The sequence below is a fragment of the Bubalus bubalis genome, chromosome 4 (genome assembly GCF_019923935.1).
Source record: "Bubalus bubalis isolate 160015118507 breed Murrah chromosome 4, NDDB_SH_1, whole genome shotgun sequence".
NCBI lineage: Eukaryota > Metazoa > Chordata > Mammalia > Artiodactyla > Bovidae > Bubalus > Bubalus bubalis.
Genome location: NC_059160.1, coordinates 8,361,823 through 8,380,271, shown reverse-complemented (window position 1 = coordinate 8,380,271; position 18,449 = coordinate 8,361,823). Strand labels below are relative to the sequence as shown.

General features: G+C 41.1%; 1 protein-coding gene across 13 annotated transcripts in view; it reads left to right on the top strand.

Annotated features, from left to right (window-relative positions):
* The window catches only part of TNRC6B (trinucleotide repeat containing adaptor 6B), a 251,648-nt gene that overhangs the window by 176,758 nt on the left and 56,441 nt on the right, over positions 1 to 18,449 (top strand). For all 13 annotated transcript variants that reach the window (XM_006071279.4, XM_044940839.2, XM_044940841.2 and 10 more), the window contains 2 exons: positions 8,249 to 8,336; positions 13,107 to 13,128. In XM_006071279.4, the coding sequence (XP_006071341.2) occupies positions 8,249 to 8,336; positions 13,107 to 13,128 (110 nt within the window). The remainder of the gene's footprint in view (positions 1 to 8,248; positions 8,337 to 13,106; positions 13,129 to 18,449) is intronic.

Below are 18,449 nucleotides of genomic sequence, written 5' to 3'. Positions count from 1 at the left end.
CTCTGCCGAAATGGATTTATTCCAGCATGCTCTCTTTCTGTGTGCATTTTTAATTAAAAACACTCTAAATGGATACTTCGAGCATTTTGCTTAACTCTTATCATTGCACTCCTTTTGTTAATTGTCCTCACTCCAAATATGTGTGTGGTATCATTAATCCTTAATTGGTTATGACTGTTAATGGTTTTGTGTCTAGCTATTTTCTTACATTTTATAAATTGCCAGGATTACCATTTGTCTTTTAAGGAAGTAACTGTCTGTACAAGTCACGTATATTAGCTGTGCTTTGGTAAGCTTATGTAAATCCGTGTTGGACAGAGTTCTTAGTGTCAGACAGTGGAACTTTGACTGCTGCCAGCGGTTTATTAAGTGTGATGCTGTCTCACAGATCCTTGGGAATCACACCACTGGGGGCCCCACGGGAACTTTTTCCTCTTCCTGTACATTCAGGAAACCGCTGTTAGAGGTTTCGGCTCCAGGACCACGTCGTGTCTGCTCCCTGAGAAGAGGGGTGCCCTGCACCCTGTCAGTTCCCTAGTAAAGTCACACACACGTGCAACTTATTGGCAGAACATAAGTCACATTTCAATCTCTAGTTATAAAGGAGTCTGGGAAGTAGGCCAGAAGGGGCTTGGAGTTGATGTTGGCTGAGTTGACGTACTCCTCCACCGCAGAGTGAAATAATAGCTTTTATTACTGGTACAGCACTAACATCCTCAGTAAAAGGATGATGCTGTGGATCACGTGGTAGAAGAACATTTTAAACACCCTGTGGTGTCATATTTACCACATACCTAATGTATGGAAGACAAAGGAACCTCGACTGATAAAACTGTAACAGTTGATTTGGACGTATTGGGGAGAAGTGTAGATTCTAGCCTATTTGGGGGAATACATTTTTTGAACGTCAGGACCACAGTGATTTCTAAAGTTCTTTTTGACTCTTCTGTGACTTTCATAAAGAGCTGTTAAAATATTTGTTTGAAATAGAAGTCCTTAAAAGCTATAAGAAGATAACTAAAAGATGAATCAGTATTTGAGGCTCTTTTTTTTTTTCCCCATTAAAATTGTTATTGAGATAATTGTAGATTCACATGTGGTTGTAAGAAATAACATATTGAGATTCCAGGCACCTTTTACCCAGTTTGTGCCAATGGTTTCTTCTGGTGGAACTATAGTATAGTTTCACAGCCAAGAGACTGATTGATACAACTCACTGATCTTATTTAATTTGCCCACTTTACTTGTGCTTATTTGTGTGTGTGTGTGTAGTTTTATGTTGTATTACATGTAGCTCCCTTATCTGCCACCGCTGTCATCAACAGGCAGAAGTCTCATCACCTTTAGGACCACTGGTGTCACCCTTTTTTTATAATCACCCTGCCTCAGCCCCCAGCAACCCCTGACAACTGCTTGTCATTTCAGAGTGTTCTATAAATAGATTCATACAGTATGTAACCTTTGGGATTGGCTTTTGTCACTTACCATAATCCCTGGTGATTCATCGACGTCGTTGATAGCTTGTTCTTTTACAGTGTTGGTTTGCTTCTGGCATATTTCATCTGTTGGGTGGATCTGTTGTATCCATTTGGATCTGCCTGCCTTAATTATTGGAGAAGGCAATGGCACCCCACTCCAGTACTCTTGCCTGGAAAATCCCATGGATGGAGGAGCCTGGTAGGCTGCAGTCCATGGGGTCGCTAAGAGTCGGACAAGACAGAGCGACTTCACTTTCACTTTTCACTTTCACGCTTTGGAGAAGGAAATGGCAACCCACTCCAGTGTTCTTGCCTGGAGAATCCCAGTGACGGGGGAGCCTGGTGGGCTGCCGTCTCTGGGGTCGCACAGAGTCGGACACAACTGAAGCGACTTGGAGGCAGCGGTGGCCTTGATTATATATGGTTATGATCTGGGACCGGAGGTGCCGCGGTACTTACCGACCAGAAAGTCATCAGAAGTTGATGGTGTTGTAGCCGGTCATTCATACCTGGCAGATACTCTTTTCTCTCGGGTCAGTATATTGGTGACTGCTGCTTTCCAAGTATGAAGTTGTCAGCCCTGCCTCTGCTTGATGCTTGAGGCTCAGTGGGCTTGAGCACATTAATTCAGGAACCATTGGCTGTGATTCCAGTTTTTGGAAAGAGGTTGATATCTTAACCTGGTTTATCACAAGCTGTGAATTCACCTGTCCAAGGTTCTGGTACTTTCAAAACACCAAAGGCACCCCAATGTCCTGGAAATCACCAACTCAATGGACATGAGTTTGAACAAACTCGGGGAGATAGCAAACAACAGAGAAACCTGGCGTACTGCAGTCTGTGAGGTCGTAGAGAGTCAGATATGTCTTAGCGACTGAACAACAGCAACAACAGCAAAATACTGGTAAAGACGGAGGGCAGAGTTGTGAGGCGAGATACAGCTGTTCAAAAATTTAAGCTGAGGGGCACTTCTTGGTGGGCCAGTGGCCAAGACTTCACACTCCCAATGCGGGAGGCCTGGGTTCCATCCCTGGTCAGGGAACTGGCTCCCAAATGCCACAAGTAAGACCAGGCGCAGCCGCAATAAAATCTGAACTGAGAGCGCCAGGAAGGCAAGCAGCACTGCTTGTGGAGTTATTGGCCTCCAGCACAGAGCTTGGCAAGTAGGCACTGAAATAGGAAGGAAGGAAAGATGAAAGGAACAGAATAGAGGGAAGCTCTTAAGAAATAGAATGCCTAGTTTTTTTGGTGTGAGTGAGGACTGTTACAAAATAAGCACAGAAAACTCTGACGCGCGTGTGTGAGTTTTTGCTGTGGGGGAGGGGGCAGTGGGAGGAGGGAGGAAGAAGAGTATCCCTCCCCCCAAAAAATAAAAGCCCAAATTCATACCAAGCACCCTCCCATCCCAGGATCTTTGAACTTACTGTTCTCTCTGCCTGGTCGGTCACTCTTCTCCCAGGTAATTTCCTTCATTCCAATCTCTCACGGTCTCAGAGAGGCCTTCCATGAATGCACATCTTGTGTAAAGTACCCTGTCATCTTCCCTGCCCCTTCCCTCTTGGTCGCGCTCTAGCTCCTTTCTCAGCTTTATTTTCTTTGTGATGTTGTGTGTGTACATTTGTCTGTCTGTCTGTCTCTGTCTAGACCATCAGCCCCCAAGGCCACTGTTATATCCCTAATGCCTAGATCAGTGCCTGGCACATACTGTAACTCAGTGTCTGTTTGCTGAGTGATTTAACTAGTTAAATTTAATTGAGACTTTTTATTTCGAACCATGTCCCATTGAAAAGATAGAAAAGCGTCTCTCGCTCTATCATCATGCAGTTGGTAACATTCAGTGGAGGACCTCATGTGTCCTAGGATTTGTGCTCGGTGATAAGAAGAAGAGGAAGGGCAGCAGTGGACTTCACTGTAGCAAACGCAGGCCTACTCAGCTTCCTGTTCTGCCCTGACCGGTGCTCTGAGCGGGGCAGGCCAGCTCCTGTGAAGACAGGAGCAGCAGCTCTGAACGCGGGAGGGGGAAAATGGGCTTTTCATTGACAGAATTAGAGGTGGAGGAAGTGTCGGTTTGTGTGTGTACACCAGTCCCAGTTTGATCCCTTATTAAGTTCCCAGATATGTCCCCTTGAATTTGAGAAGTGCGGTGATGTTCAGCAGGGCCCAGCTACCCGTCTGATCTCATCCACCGCCTTCTCCCTTATTCACTCGACTCCAGCCTCCTTGCCAAACACACCAGTGTCATTCCTTTCTGCTGCTCTTCCCTCTGCCTGGAATCCTCTGGCACAGACAGCCACATCTCCCTCACCTCAGTGGTTCTCCATGCTTAGGCCCCCTTATCAGAAAGGCCTTTTCTAACCATGTGTAAGGTGGAACCCTCTTCCCTGCCTGTCCTTCTCAGGGCCAGACAAGAGGCAGGGCAGAGATGGTGAGATGTACAGAGGAGGGTGAGTTTCTTATGGGTTGAAGTTGTCAGGGAAGGCTTCACTGAAGCAGACAGCTACTGAGCCAGGACTTGACAAGACGGTAAGATGTGACTGAGCACCAAAAAGGAGGACGGTTTTTGCATCAGGTATGCACAGTAGGTGAGGGTAGTGTAGAAATAGGACCTGCACTGTGACTGGCCTTGGATGTCAGCTCTAGGGAATTGTCATCTAGATATCCAGCTCTGGAGCTCCCCACGTGGCCTTGGAGGCTTTGGCTGTGTGAAACAGCCAGTTTCTAGGAATGCCAGCATTGTCACTCTTTAATGTCCTGAACTTGCAGACGGGAGTCTTGCTCTGCTTCAGCTCTGATGAATATTGAGAGTCTCCCCTTTTATTCAAATACGGCCTTTCTCAAAAACAAGTCCCTTGCACATACTTCTTTAAACCAGTAGTTGTTTATTTAAAAAAAAAAAAGAAGAAGAAGAAGAAGGAAAACACTCGTATTTTCTTCACCTTAGACATTTTAAGAGTAGTTTTGGCTTTTTACCATTCTTGATTTATTCTAGATTACGGTGTTTACACTTGCATCTGGCTAATGGTAAGCTTAACACGAGAATTTAGAGTAGTCATTTTCAACCCCAACTACATGTTAGAACCACTTGGGGTGGGGGCTTTGGAAAAAAACCCATAGATTCCTATATGATTGATCTGGAATGTTGCCTCTGGGAATGGTTTACTACCATTTACTCTTTGGCCCCTACCCAAGGTTTAACACTTGCCCCAGTATGACCTTTGTAACAGAAGGATCACACTTTGCATTTGGTGGTTGTATCCCTTTAGTCCCCTTCCATTTGGAACAGTTCCCCCATCTTCCCTTGGTGTTCGTGACCTAGAAATTTTTGAAGATTTTAAACCCATGATTTTCTAAAATGTCTCCCAATTTGGGACTGTTTTGATGTTTCTTTGTGATGATATTCAGGCTATGCATATCGTAGGATTAATGCTGTGTTCTCAGAGTCTCCTGTCAGGTTACTCAAAATTTCAGTGTGTCCCATCATTGATGATCTTCATGTGGATTACTTAACTAAGGTGCTAGCCACCCAGCTTCTCCTCTCTACAATTATTATTTTCTCCTTTGTAGTTAATAAGTGTTTTGTGATGTGGTGCTTTAAAATTATGTGAATATTACATTCCTTGGCGTTTCAAGGTATTCACTGATTTCTTTCTGTATGGACTCACGTTTTCCTATCTTATGCAATGGCTTATAATCTGTTGCTATCATTACTTATTTTTAGTGTCATATTGTCCCAGATTTAGCTTGTAAGACCCTCTTCAGGCTTCTGTGACCATTTGACATGTCCCTTCATTTGTCAAAGATTTTCTTGCTTGTTGGGAAACAAGCATTTCAGCTCATTTTGTGCTTTTCATCATCAAGCTCCCAAATTAGTTCTTTCTCCAAAAAGAAAAAACCAACTGTGATTCTCTTAGTGAAGGATGGTATTCAGAAGCCATAATCTGGGTTCGAAGTATGTTCATAGCTACTATATTTGGATGTTGCTTGTTCCCAAGCCCTCTCAGTGATAGAGCTAGGGAATAAGTATGTGTATTTGCATACATGAAGGAATATACACACACAAAATTGCATCTACTTTTTTTGTTATGTCTGTCCCTATGTATTAAAAATCATGAGTTCATGCCAATAACTAATACTGATCCAACTCCATGGGGTTCATTTGAGTTTTCTTTTTCCATTTTGGTAACTCCTTTTTTCAATACTGAGAAACGTGACTGTTGTCATCCTTAATGTATTATTGGTCAGTCCCCCATGTAACTGATCTCCCATCACTACCACCATAGATGGGTGGGTGCTCTCTTCACCCCTGCTGGGCTCTGACACAGCATAGAGATATTTCAGAGTTCCGCAAATGGTTCTAAGGTGCAGCCAGGATACGGCACAACTGAAACAGAAGAAAGGTGAGCCCCACACTTTCTAATTGATTATTAAGTGAATGATGAGGTGAAGTCAGGTTTGGTTTGGGAAAATGAATTCTTCCTAAGAAAGTGAGATTTAAAGAGAAGACTTGATTCTACCAACACACAGTAAAAGATCAGGGTGAAAGCACAGTCTGTCTCCTGGAAAGCTTCAAAAAATATTTGTTTTGGAAATAAATCTGCTTGTAGTGAACATAAGTTTCAATCCCTTCCCCTGAATTACCTGTTTATAGGAAAAAATATTTGAAAAGGTTAGTTGTTTTTTTTTTTTTGAGAATGTGTCTCATTAATGACTAACTGCTTTTCTTTGTTTTACCTTGCCTTTTTAAAATAAACTTTTACAACATTATGCTTTTTAGAGCATTGAATATTCAAACAGATACTCATTCAGGCTATGGTTGCTCTTTTTCTGTAGTCAGTTGTACTTTAAAATATGGAAATGAAGTTACAGTAACTGGGTCACGAGGAACCCCATCTTCTCCTTCCATTTGCAGCCAGAGGAAGCAAGAGGTTCTAAGAGCCAAGTGTAACAGGATCTGCAGCCAGCCTCCCTTAGATGGTCAGCATCTATCTTGCCAATTTTCGTAAATCCATTTTCTTAAAGTAGTACACGACTGCAAGTAGATTTTCACCAGGAACTTCACGCTTAGGCTGATGTACACATAATCCAGCTCCAAAGATAGCAGCCTTAAGCCTAAGGAAATTATAATAAAATCTCTTCTTTGGTTGTAGTTTTTAAGTTGTCATGGATGTTCGGCTTCCCGGTTGACTCAGTGGTAAAGAATCCACCTGCAATTCAGGAGTTGCAGGTTCGATCCTTGGGTTGGGAAGATCCCCAGGAGCAGGAAATGGCAGTCCACTCCAGTGTTCTTGCCTGGGAAACCCCATGGACAAGAGGAGCCTGGCGGGCTACAGTCCATCGGGCTGCAAAAGAGTTGGACATGACTTAGCAACTAAACAAGGTGGACAGCAACAACATGGCGTTGTGTTGGAATGTGAATTGTGCACTTTAGGCTTTTGTGTATTTATGCCCAGAAGTATAGGAGACAGGGCAGCATCTGTGAATGTAGAAAGAGCCACTGAAAACTTGATGTATAGGTAAAACACTTCGTTTGCGTGTTCAGTTCTTACTTTCTGTAAATGAAGTGTCACTGCCTGTTCATGGGAGTGTGCCTCAGTGCTGGCCCTTGGTTCCTTCTGGGTAGGTTGAGGGAGTTTCAGTCCCCAAACTTGAGTCCTTCAGGAACCATCATTGGGGTTTTTGCCATGTCTGCAGACATTTAACGCTTTTCTTTGTTTGACTTTCAACTTAGCCTTTATCTAAGTGATATCTATGAAACCATGGATTTGCTGTCGGACCCCCTAAAACCACAAGTATTGCAGATGGCATCTCATCAGTTGTTGGGAACTGGGAGCTTGATTTCTAACTCTTTTTTCCAGCTCTGAAATTTAATAAGCTTGGCATCTGGGGTTTCCAGCTGTGAGTTTTGAAGTAAACGCCAGTGGTTGTTTATGTGTTTTTCCCAGTTGATACATAGAAGTAGAAGTCGTCAACTTTCTATATATATTAGAATATTAGATTGTATATAAGAATATTTTATGTAATACGGTAAGTATTGCATTTTGCAGTTATTTTTCAAATGTGAGGGATAAATTACATGATCTTAGTTTCTTAAGATTTGGTACATATTTCTCCAACTAGAATGCTTATTTTTATTTTTAATTGAGGAGAGCAAAACCTGGTGATCCTAACTGTGAAATCACCCAATAGGGAATACATGGATTTACAGGACCTTCAATACAGCCTTAAAAACACAAGTAGAAAACATGTAAAAAACATGTAAAATATACAGTGTTAATAATGTAGAAGAAAAATACGGAATTTAGAACATAGGGTTTTATATTCACTGCTCTGAAGATGTCATGGGAAAACACCTAAATTATGATAAATACCTGTATACTGTAACTGAAGTCATATATTCTGCATTATTTGTGAGGAGTTTTGTCAGAAGCCAACAGAATGTTGTCATATATTCAAATTAGGTTCTTTGCTGAGTGGAAATACAATAAACGTGTGTGTGTGTTTAGAAAGATACTATAAAAACTCACTTTACTGGACTTCTTTAAAACCAAACTTAATATCATGTTGCAAAAGGGATTACAGACCAAAATAAGGAGGATAAGTAAATACGCTGGGTTTTGTGTATCCTGCTAGCTTAAACGGAGTACTGTGCTCTGCTCGGTCAGAGATGAAATGTTTGTCGCCTTGCACATCATCTGTAAGCATTTTATTTGCTACACAAACAGACTGTGGGTATAGGTGTTTAACCTTGTGGCATGGCATTACTTTAACAGAGAGAAGGAGCACGAAAGGGAAGAACAGTTAATGGAAGACAAGAAAAGGAAGAAAGAGGATAAAAAGAAAAAAGAAGCCACTCAGAAGGTGGGTTTAATCAGTTAAGTCTGTCTTTACATCCGCCGCAAATCTAGAATGAGTTGCCTTGGCTTGGATGCCTGACATCTTAATAATGCTACTTGAGGGATTAGTTTCCTTGAGAGTTTTAAGATTTGAAAGTGGGAGAAAGTTAAAGACCTGCACTGGTTATCGTGAAGTAGATGTTAAATTAATGCTGCAGCCGATTTTATTGAAAACAACAGTGAGTAATATCAAGAAAAGCAGGAGAGTTACCAACAGTTAAATGCTTGTTGTGTTTCCTTGTCTGTATCGTAATTAATCTCCATTTTCTTAAGCAAGTTTATGGAATGATTTTTCAAAGCTTGCTAGAGTTTGCCTTGATATTGTCCTTCTGGTCCACCTACATTGTCATTTTATATGAGTCTGCTTTTTTGATAATTCCATTAAAAAAAATCGCCCTCAAAATCCATAAAGAATCCTCCCTCAAAGAGGATCTGGTGCGGGAGGGGGAGCGCAACTTCCCTGGTGGTTCAGTGGCTAAGACTCTGCTTCCAATGCAAAGGCCTGGGTTCGATCCCTGGTCAGGGAACTCGGTCCCGCATGCCACAAACAGGAGTTTGCATGCCACAACTAAAAATCCCACGTATTGCAGCTAAGACCTGGCACAGCCAAATAAATATATATGTTTTTTTAATTAAAAGATGGACTGGTGGGCCTGCTTAGTGCTCTGAAGGAGATAGTATTTCATGGCTTTGAGGCATTTGCTTAGGGAAAAAGAGATGCTAAAAGGAAAAAAGACATAGGACCGACCGATGTCAGCTGTCAGGGCTGTGGGGAACAGAGAGTGGCTAGACCTCCCTGCCCTGCCCCGTCCCCTCTGCCCTGGCCACAGTCTGAGCTGACTGCCCGCCCTCACTGCTCTTTTAGCTTCAAGAGCTTCACCTGACGGGCTCTGGTTCTGCAGCGGTGCTTTGCCACCTTTGCAAAGTGCCTGGCAGAGTCGCTCTGCCTCCAGTTCTTGTTACCACTGTCTGACACACTTGGGAAGCAGACCCTCACCGTGAGGCAGGTTTGAGGGTCCCTGCTACGGTTTAGGGAGGGGGGCAACTGTTACCAGGGTTCAGAGGGAACTCGAGATTTAGAACAGACTCAAGGCATTCAAACTCAAGGGACACTGCAAGTTTGCCCTGCATCGTTAGATAGCATTTCCCTTAATTCTGTTCTCTGAATTATTGAAATCACGTAGGAGTGCCGGCATAAGACACAATACTGGAAATATTTTCTGGCTTAGATTGCATGTGACCCTGCTGCATTAAACATGTGAAATGTAATTTATCTTCAAGGCTTAATTAAAAGGAATATTCATTATTGTTTGGTGCCGTAATAGACTACTGCACTCTTTAAGGTTTTGTCTGCTTTTAATTGTGTTTCTGGCTCTATTAATAGTGGCGGGCTCACCATCGCATCTTCAAGCTGTCAGGATACCTGCTTCTAATCTGAGCTTGTTGAAACTGTCTAAAATGACGGGACAGATTCTGAATTAAAATGTCAGATGACAACCCAGAGGCTTGTTTTATACTTGGTGGACACAGCCACCTTCCACGTCACTGAAGTTGTGACATATGGGGCCACCATCTCCGGGTTGTCAGAGGCGCTGCCCCTGCAGCCACACATACTGACTGTGCTATGGGAGTGATCGGAGAGTGAAGCTCAGTGAGGCTTTCTTTCCTTAGGGCATTCCCATTTCATCCACTAAATTGGTACAAGAAATGGATTTTGCAGTCTGTGGGACTGCATGGTTATAAGCTCTCCACTGGGGAATTGAACAAAGGCTGATAACAGGAAAATGCCAAATAGAGTGAGTGTTCTGGGCCTTGTGTACAGTTCATCTTTGTTGTTCACATAGGTAACAGTGTCTTTTAACCTGAAATATCAATGCTAGAAGTGACTACTGATAATGTGCATCTGTGAACTTTTGTTGTGGATCCCCCTAATAGAAAAATGATTTAAAATAAAAGATGGAGTGGGTTCCTTCAAGAGTGAATGGGGATTATTTGTGCAGAGAATTTCGTATGTACAGCTGGACTGTCTACCCTGTGTGCTTGGTCTGCATTAAGAACTGGTTTAAAAGTTATGGCCAAGAGAAGTATCACTGTAAATGAATTTTCACATGGTTAATTAAGAACAATAAAAATTTGGTCACGTTTGTTCAAAAATGTTCTAGATTGGCTGGGACAGGGTCTAAGCTTGACACATGGTCTTTGATATTGTTTTACCATCCTGAACCATTGTATAATTTCAGAATTAGATTCTGATTTAGCACTTTTAAGGAGCAAGCACAAAGCTCAGCATGTGACTGTCTTAGTGGTTTTTAACCTCACTGTAGAGACAGCATCTCAACTAAGAGGCTTAAAATGTGCTATGATGCAAAGAATAGTAGAGAATGTGCCAGTGGCCCTATAATGGGGTCACACACTCGTTCAGTCAGAGAACGTGTGGTGCCTCTTCTTAGTGCTTCCACATCTTTCTCGCAGCCTACCCCATTGCTTTATAATCATCTCTTCATGTCTGTCTTCCCCATTAGCCTGGATGTAAGTTTCTCGAGGTTTTATTCATATTTCCAGTAATTAGGACAGTGCCCAGGACAAAAGCATTACTCAAAAAAATGTTTGTTTAATAAGTAAATGGTCAAGAATGAATGCTAGCAACATAATGTTCATGAAGAACTGACTTTTATTTAGCTAAATTAAATTATTTATACATAGAAATTAAATTTATACATAGAAATTAAAATGAGCTGCTTTCCCATTGTTCTCAGTGGTTATGGCGGTTTGCTCTTTCTAAAACCATCCCTGAGTAAACGGTGTTAGATTTCCAGTTATGAGGGAGGTGTCTGAGAAGGATTCGCCTCACATTCATTAGGCTGATGCTGCTCAAGGATCATTGTTTAGTGTTAGCAGAACCCATGCTTTGATCATCCAGCTTTTCACCGTCTTGGGGGACAACACTTTTAAAAGAACCCACATTTTAAGACACATTTGACATTAGTTGGGTTTGTTGCTTACAGCTAGGGAAGACATTGACTTCCTGTAATAACTGATCTTCCAGATGGCATTCTAAGAAGTATTTATTTACTGTGGTATAAATTGCCGTAAGGAATTGATATGTGGTTGCAAATCAGTTCATTCTTGGATAGGTGGGGTTACAGAAAAATTATACAGTAGAACTGAGCTCTGTAACAATTAGTACTGGGAAACATTCATTTTAAGAGGCTGCTTAGCACAAATTCAGTACAGCTGAATTAGCTTGTCTTTTAATGGAAGAATGTAAGAAACACTCCAGGAGGTCGTCCAAATGGATTGTTTAATTCAGTGGTGTGCTGGAATCCATTTTGAAGCGGGCTGGTTAGCCACAGGACAGACCTTCTGAAGATGAGCATGTTTTCATGAACATCCAGAGCGGTAACTTAGTATGATTACCAGCCACAAATAATCAGACCTCTTCTTTTCTATAGGAATATTTTGATTACAGAAGTTGGAGGACCAATGCAAAAAAAATTTTTTTGATGATTAGCAATTGGGAACAGGGGGTCAAAATAACCCATGATCTCAATAATGTGGTTTAACCCCTGTTGGAATTCTGGTACATTTCCTTTGGAATGTTTTCTTATTCATGACCTTTTGTGGTTTTGTTTAAATATTACAGGGCATGGATAATTAGATGCCCTCCTTTATTTTCCCCTCTTAATAGCAGAAGAGTTTTCCATGTGGCTCCTGGTCATCATTTCCAAACTCTCTCAAAACCCATTATTATATTTAGAATGGCCAACCTTTTAGGCTAATCACTTCCAGAAATGTATTAGTTACTATATAAAGAAATACTTTCAACAAAGTAGTCTGTATTTGTTCAAATTTATGTGTGTCTGTATGCTCAGTCACTCAGTCATGTCCGACCCTTTGCAACCCCATGGACTGTAGCCCGCCAGGCTCCTCTGACCCTTGGATTTCCCAGTCAAGAAAACTGGAGTGGGTTACCACTTCCTTCTCCAGGGGCTCTTCCCATTCTAGGGATCAAACCCACGTCTTTTATGTCTCCTGCATTGGCAGGCGGATTCGTTATCACTGCTCTACCTGGGAAGCCACATTATGATTTCAGTCTTATTGCTCTGTTTTACATTAAATTTTCTATAAACTTTGATAATTATAATAGCAAACAGTTATTGAGCATTGCTATAGGTTATCTGGCTTAATCTTTACAGCAGTCCTTTGCAGAGAGATACTGTTATTATCTTCATTCAACAGATAAACAGATAACTGAGATCACACAGACAGGAGGTGGCACAGCTTGGTTTTGAATCCAACTCCTACTGTGATCTCTGATGCCTCTGAGCGTGGGCCCTTAAACTTTGCTTTCTAGATTTGAAGTCAGGTGTCTGGGTCCATACTCACAGGGAAATCTTTTTGTATCTGTGGTTAATTTTGTTCCTGGGCCTTACATCCATTTCCTTTTCTGGATGTCAGAATGGGAAACACTATCCCCAGTGCAGGGACCTCATTATTTATCAAGAGTGAATGCTTTTTGTCTTAATTTTTGGACTCTTTCATAATGATGGTCGTGTAAGTTACAGCCAGACATATGGCCATTGTCTTTAGAGGGATGTCTGAGCTGACTTTTTCTGAATTTTAGCTCTGCCTATGTATCTGACAGCTTGAATTATTTGAGGTATCAGAATTACAGTAATCTTATATGCTGGTTTAGAAAGCAAGTCTCATTTACCTATGTCTGTTTATTTTGCAGGTCACGGAACAAAAAACCAAAGGTAAGATTTTCTTTTTCTTTCTTTTTAGATTTGTGCTCTTTTGTGTTTAGATTTACACTTGCTGACTCAGCCTCCAATCCACTGATGCGTGAGGGTGGGTGTAGAGTACGGTTGGTTGTCTGCAGTCACTGAAGAGCAGTAACGACAAACTAAAAGTACTTATACTAGTGTTTCTAGTTGGCCTTATGTTTCTTCAGGAGGCAGGAGAGTAGATAGAGTAATTCCCCATTTTAAAAGTAAGGAGGTCATGATTTTGAACAGCACCTTTTCAGAATTTTTCTTAGAACAATAACAAAAGCAGCACACTTGCCCCTACTTTACAGATCGCAGCTGCAGAGAGTTGTTAGCCATCTTGATCCGTGACGGGCATTGAGTATGAAAACAAGTGTTATATTTAGGATGGTCACACTGTCTTCTGAGCTAGAGCCTGGAATATGCTTTTTGAAAAGATAATGTACTTTACCTCTTACAAAATAGTGATATGTGGTAAACAGAAGCAGATATCCCTGAGGTCATTCTCAACCTCTCATGGTCTGTGTGTTTTCACTTCTTTCTCCTCTGTTACTTTTGACTATGCAGTCTTGTCTGGTGATGGTCCTACTTTTGGTCAATCCCGTTAAGGACGGGAGACATCATTCCTTGAGACCAGTGTTGTAGCCCCTATCCTCGCCCATTTGAATATGATGTTCTCTGCTAGCATATGCACTCGAATTATCTGCATAGAGCTGTCAAAACAGCCAAGCCTGTTCTCTTCCCACACCTTAATGGTCCCAAGCCACAGCCATAACAGGTGTACTTAGGGAAGTTCTGTAGATGACCGCAGTATGCCCCAGATTGCGAACCACTGTCCTAGATGTAGGGAATTGTGATAACCTGGGGGAAGATAGGGTCATAGAGAAGCCACGGCTTGATGAGAGCTTCACTGAGGACTGGTTTCTTCATTGTTCTGTTTTGTTTTGTTGGACTAAGCATGTCACACAGTGATGGAAGACTAATAAAGGCAGTACTAGTTTCTTACGAAACTTACTTCAGGAAAACAGATTCTCAGATGAGTAGACATTACTGCCATATATTTCTAATCCAAAGGCATTTCAGGGAATTCCCTGGTGATCCAGTGATTAGGACTCCATGCTTCCACTGCAGGGGACAGAGGTTTGATCCCTGGTCAGAGAACTAAGATTATGCATACCTCATGGTGCTGCCAAAAAAAGAAAAAAGGGAAAGAAAGGCATTTCAAAGGAGAAAATAGTCTAGAATTTTGTACTGATTTATAAAATGAGCAAAACTTACTAGTTGTAATTATTTTAATTAGTTAAATAGTGTTCTCCCTTTGTACTTTGTCAATTCCCAACCCAGAAGTAGGCATTATTTTGAAAGTATCTCTGTAAATTACTTGTTTGAAATATAAATTATACTTTACTATAGAAATAGAGTTATTGATCATGAAACAGTGTCCATATTTTCTAAACCAACATACTATCTAGGAAAGGACTTTGGCATATAAGTGTTTTTATAGGACTTTTTGATGACTTATGGGGACAACAGATGAGAAAATTGGCATTTTCCTAAAAAAAAATCCAGACTCTGCGGTTACTGGAACACAGTGGTTGGGTTCCTGGGCCTGGCCACAATTTTTAATACTTGTGAAGCCAAGGACCAGTTGAGCTGTTGAAACAAGCTGCTCTGTATGTTAAGTGGTGTTTCTATTGGAAAACTGAAAATCCGCTAGATTTTTCTTTCTTTTTTTATTTGTACCAGGTCTGTTCTTAGAATCACATTCCTCTTTCCTCTGCCAAAGCCTTAAAAGTTAAATTTTCTTTTTTACTTCTACCAAAGTTTCCCTCTGTTTAGGGTTTTTCTTATACCTACCATAAAATGGAGTACAGTTTCACAGTTTCCATATTCCCTTCAAAAATTAAAGTAAAATAATTCTGAAGTGAGCCGAGAGCCTGTTTTGAGTCTCACAATGGATTTAATTGTTAAAACCAGAGAATAAAAATAAAAATTATCCCTGAGATGTGTTAGACGATAAGAAAACGGAGGCCCTGATCTTTTTACCTTTTTTTAATCCTATTTTACAGCCGTATCTTCATCTTTGTTCCCAGGAGTCTGCCCGAATCCCACTCCTCTTCCCTCAGCTGATGTTTCTGGGTCCTCTTCCTCTTCCCAAAGATGATGCCTGCCTTGGGCAGCCTCCCCTGAATTCTGAATCCACCTCTCTTTCCCCAGCAGATCCTATGAGAAAAAAAGAAAAGACTGTGTTGGTGTCAAGGCTCTGGTTGTACAGAGAGAACTGAAGTAAGATTTGTCCATATTTTGGAGGAAAAGTAGATTCAGTGTATACTTTTTATCCTCCATCATTTTTTTTTTAAAGGGTGAGGATTTTGGAGAGAACAGAATGGGGCTTTCAAGTGGAGGTGATGGGCATGGGCTGGAACTGGGCCTGCTACTCAGGTAACAGATGCTGAAAGGTACTTAGGTAGCAACTGATCTTGTTTGTTGGGTATTGGTCTTGGAATTGGACACGTTTGTAGGATTGATGTAATAGACCAGATTTAACAGGGATGAAGGATACAATTAGTATTAAAGAGGTAGACTGTGTAATGGAAGGGTTTGGACTTAACCAGCTAGTGTTGTTGCGAAGGTATTAGGTTTTAGGGTGATAGTTGGCTTAATGGAAGTTACCAATATGAAATAATTGACTTATAGAAACACAACTTTAAGCTACATTACTAGAAATACAGTATCTTGGCAGGGATTTGCAGTTCCTATACTGGGCACCACTCTATGGAAAGAAACAGAGATCAACCTCTATTGGATGGACCTTGAGAAGTTTGGGCCAGATCAGTCAAGGAATTGAAACCTATGTCCCCTCTGGGAGGACTAGACACTGGAAGGGGGGAGGGAATGTTTAACCCCCAAGGAAAGGCTTCTCACATGGGGAAGCTCTGATAACTTCAAAGATCTGAAGGACTTTGGTGCCTGACACTTAGCATTCCCTTGGTAAATGTCTGTTAGTGAGTCAAAGAAACAGGGAAAAACTTCTGGCTCAGTATAAATTAAAATTTTTAGATATTGTTGTCCAAAGCAAATTCATAATCTTTACCCACCTGGGACACAACGAAAAAATAATGTTTTCCCATCATCATGTCTGGGATTTTATTCCACTGGCCAAAACGCTTATCTTTGAGTCTATTCCAGAAATCCTATTACAGCGACTACATGGTGCTCATCCTAATAACCTTCAGTTCAGTTCAGTCACGTCTGACTCTTGGCAACCCCATGAACCACAGCACGCCAGGCTTCACTGTCCATCACCAACTCCTGGAGCTTACTCAGATTCATGTCTATCAAGTCATTTATGCCATCCAACCATCTCATCCTCTGTCGTCCCCTTCTCCTCCTGCCTTCAATCTTTCTCAGCATCAGGGTCTTTTCCAGTGAGTCAGTTTTTAGCATCAGATGGCCAGACTATTGGAGTTTCCGCTTCAGCATCAATCCTTCCAATGAATATTCAGGACTGATTTCCTTTAGGATGGACTGGTTGGATCTGCTTGCAGTCCGAGGGCCTCTCAAGAGTCCTCTCCAACACCACAGTTCAAAAGCATCGATTCTTTGGCACTCAGCTTTCTTTATAGTCCAACTCTCACATCCATACATGACCACTGGAAAAACCATAGCTTTGACTAGATGGACCTTTATTGGCAAAGTAATATCTCTGGTTTTGAATATGCTGTCTAGGTTGGTCATAGCTTTTCTTCCAAGGAGCAAGAGTCTTAATTTCATGGCTGCATGTACTAACCTTGGGTCTACTCTAATTTGAGCTTCCCTGGTGGCTCAGTGGTAAAGAATCTGCTTGCCAATGCAGGAGATGGGGGTTCAGTCTTTGGGTCGGAAAGACCCCCTAGAGAAGGAATTGGCAACCCAGCCCAGTATTCTTGCCTGGGAAATTCCATGGACAGAGGAGTTGGACATGACTTAGCGACTAAAACAACAAACAACAACTAGTCTAATTTATTAATATTTAAGGCAGGCTCCACCCCCACCCCCCAGGTTCAACCAATTCCCATTAAACTGGGAACAAAATCACTAATGATTAAATGAGGAGAGAAGTTTCCAGTGAGATGATTTGGGGAAAAGCCAGTGTGCATTGAGTTTGGGGAATGAGTGGAAGGTAAAGAAACAGAGACAGTGCTTAGAGGTTGCTGAACAGTGTTGAGCTTGCATCGGCCACTCTATGTGTCATCAGTCTTTAAGATTTTTTTTGTATTGCACTGATTATTATTCACCAAGAAATTCTTCAGTCTAAAATAATGTCTTTTGATAGTTAAAATACAAACATGTTCTACAAAAGACATTATTTTAGACTGAAGAATTTCTTGGTGAATAATAATCAGTGCAATACAAAAAAAATCTTAAAGACTGATGACACATGTATACCTGTGGCGGATTCATTTTGATATTTGGCAAAACTAATACAATTTTGTAAAGTTTAAAAATAAAATAAAATTTAAAAAATAAAAATAAAAAGCTAAAAAAAATAAAATAAAATAAAAGATTACTGGAAGATTTTTTTTTTGGTTTTGTTTTTTAATGTTTGATACCATCAAGGTATTTAAAGAAAATAGTTTATTGGTCCTGCCCATCTCAGAATTTTCTTAAGAAAACTCTTATCTGAAAAAGCATCTTATTGAAGTTTTTCAGAAGTAGAGGCAATTAGAAGTTCAGACTATAAGATGAGATGAGATTGGTATAAAATAATGGCAACAGAGAAGGGGAGAAGATTGAATCATTAGAGGAAGTAAATGGTTTTTGGAAGTAAATGAATGGAAATTAGAAAGTAGGATACCCAGTTTTTTCTGCAGTGTCTTTATTCCCCCTTTGAAGCAGAGATCAGGTTTAAGCCACAGACCTTTTCTCTGGAAAATAAGAAACTATGCCTTTATTTTGAGGAGCTCATCTTCAGAAATATTTGTACCACAAGCTGCAAACCGTTAAGATTCAGAGACAGAAGAGACGACCTGAAAAGTAATTCAAACTTAATCATAGTTTCCCTCTCCTCAGTTATCCCTGATGTTCTGGAGTATGACATGATACCTGCAGGGATTCTGATGTCTCTAGTTGGACTTGAGGATGCAGGTTGGCTTGGGCATCCTGCCTAACTTCTGCGTTGCTCTCCAGTTAGTGCTTAGAGTGTAAAAACTCATTCAAGCTCTGAAACAGTTCGCTCTTAACATGTACTGCAGGCAGGCTTTTTCTGACAGTATCCTAGAGTTTTGAATGATTGATCTCCCAGGAGGGAGCACTGTGTTGGAAGGATA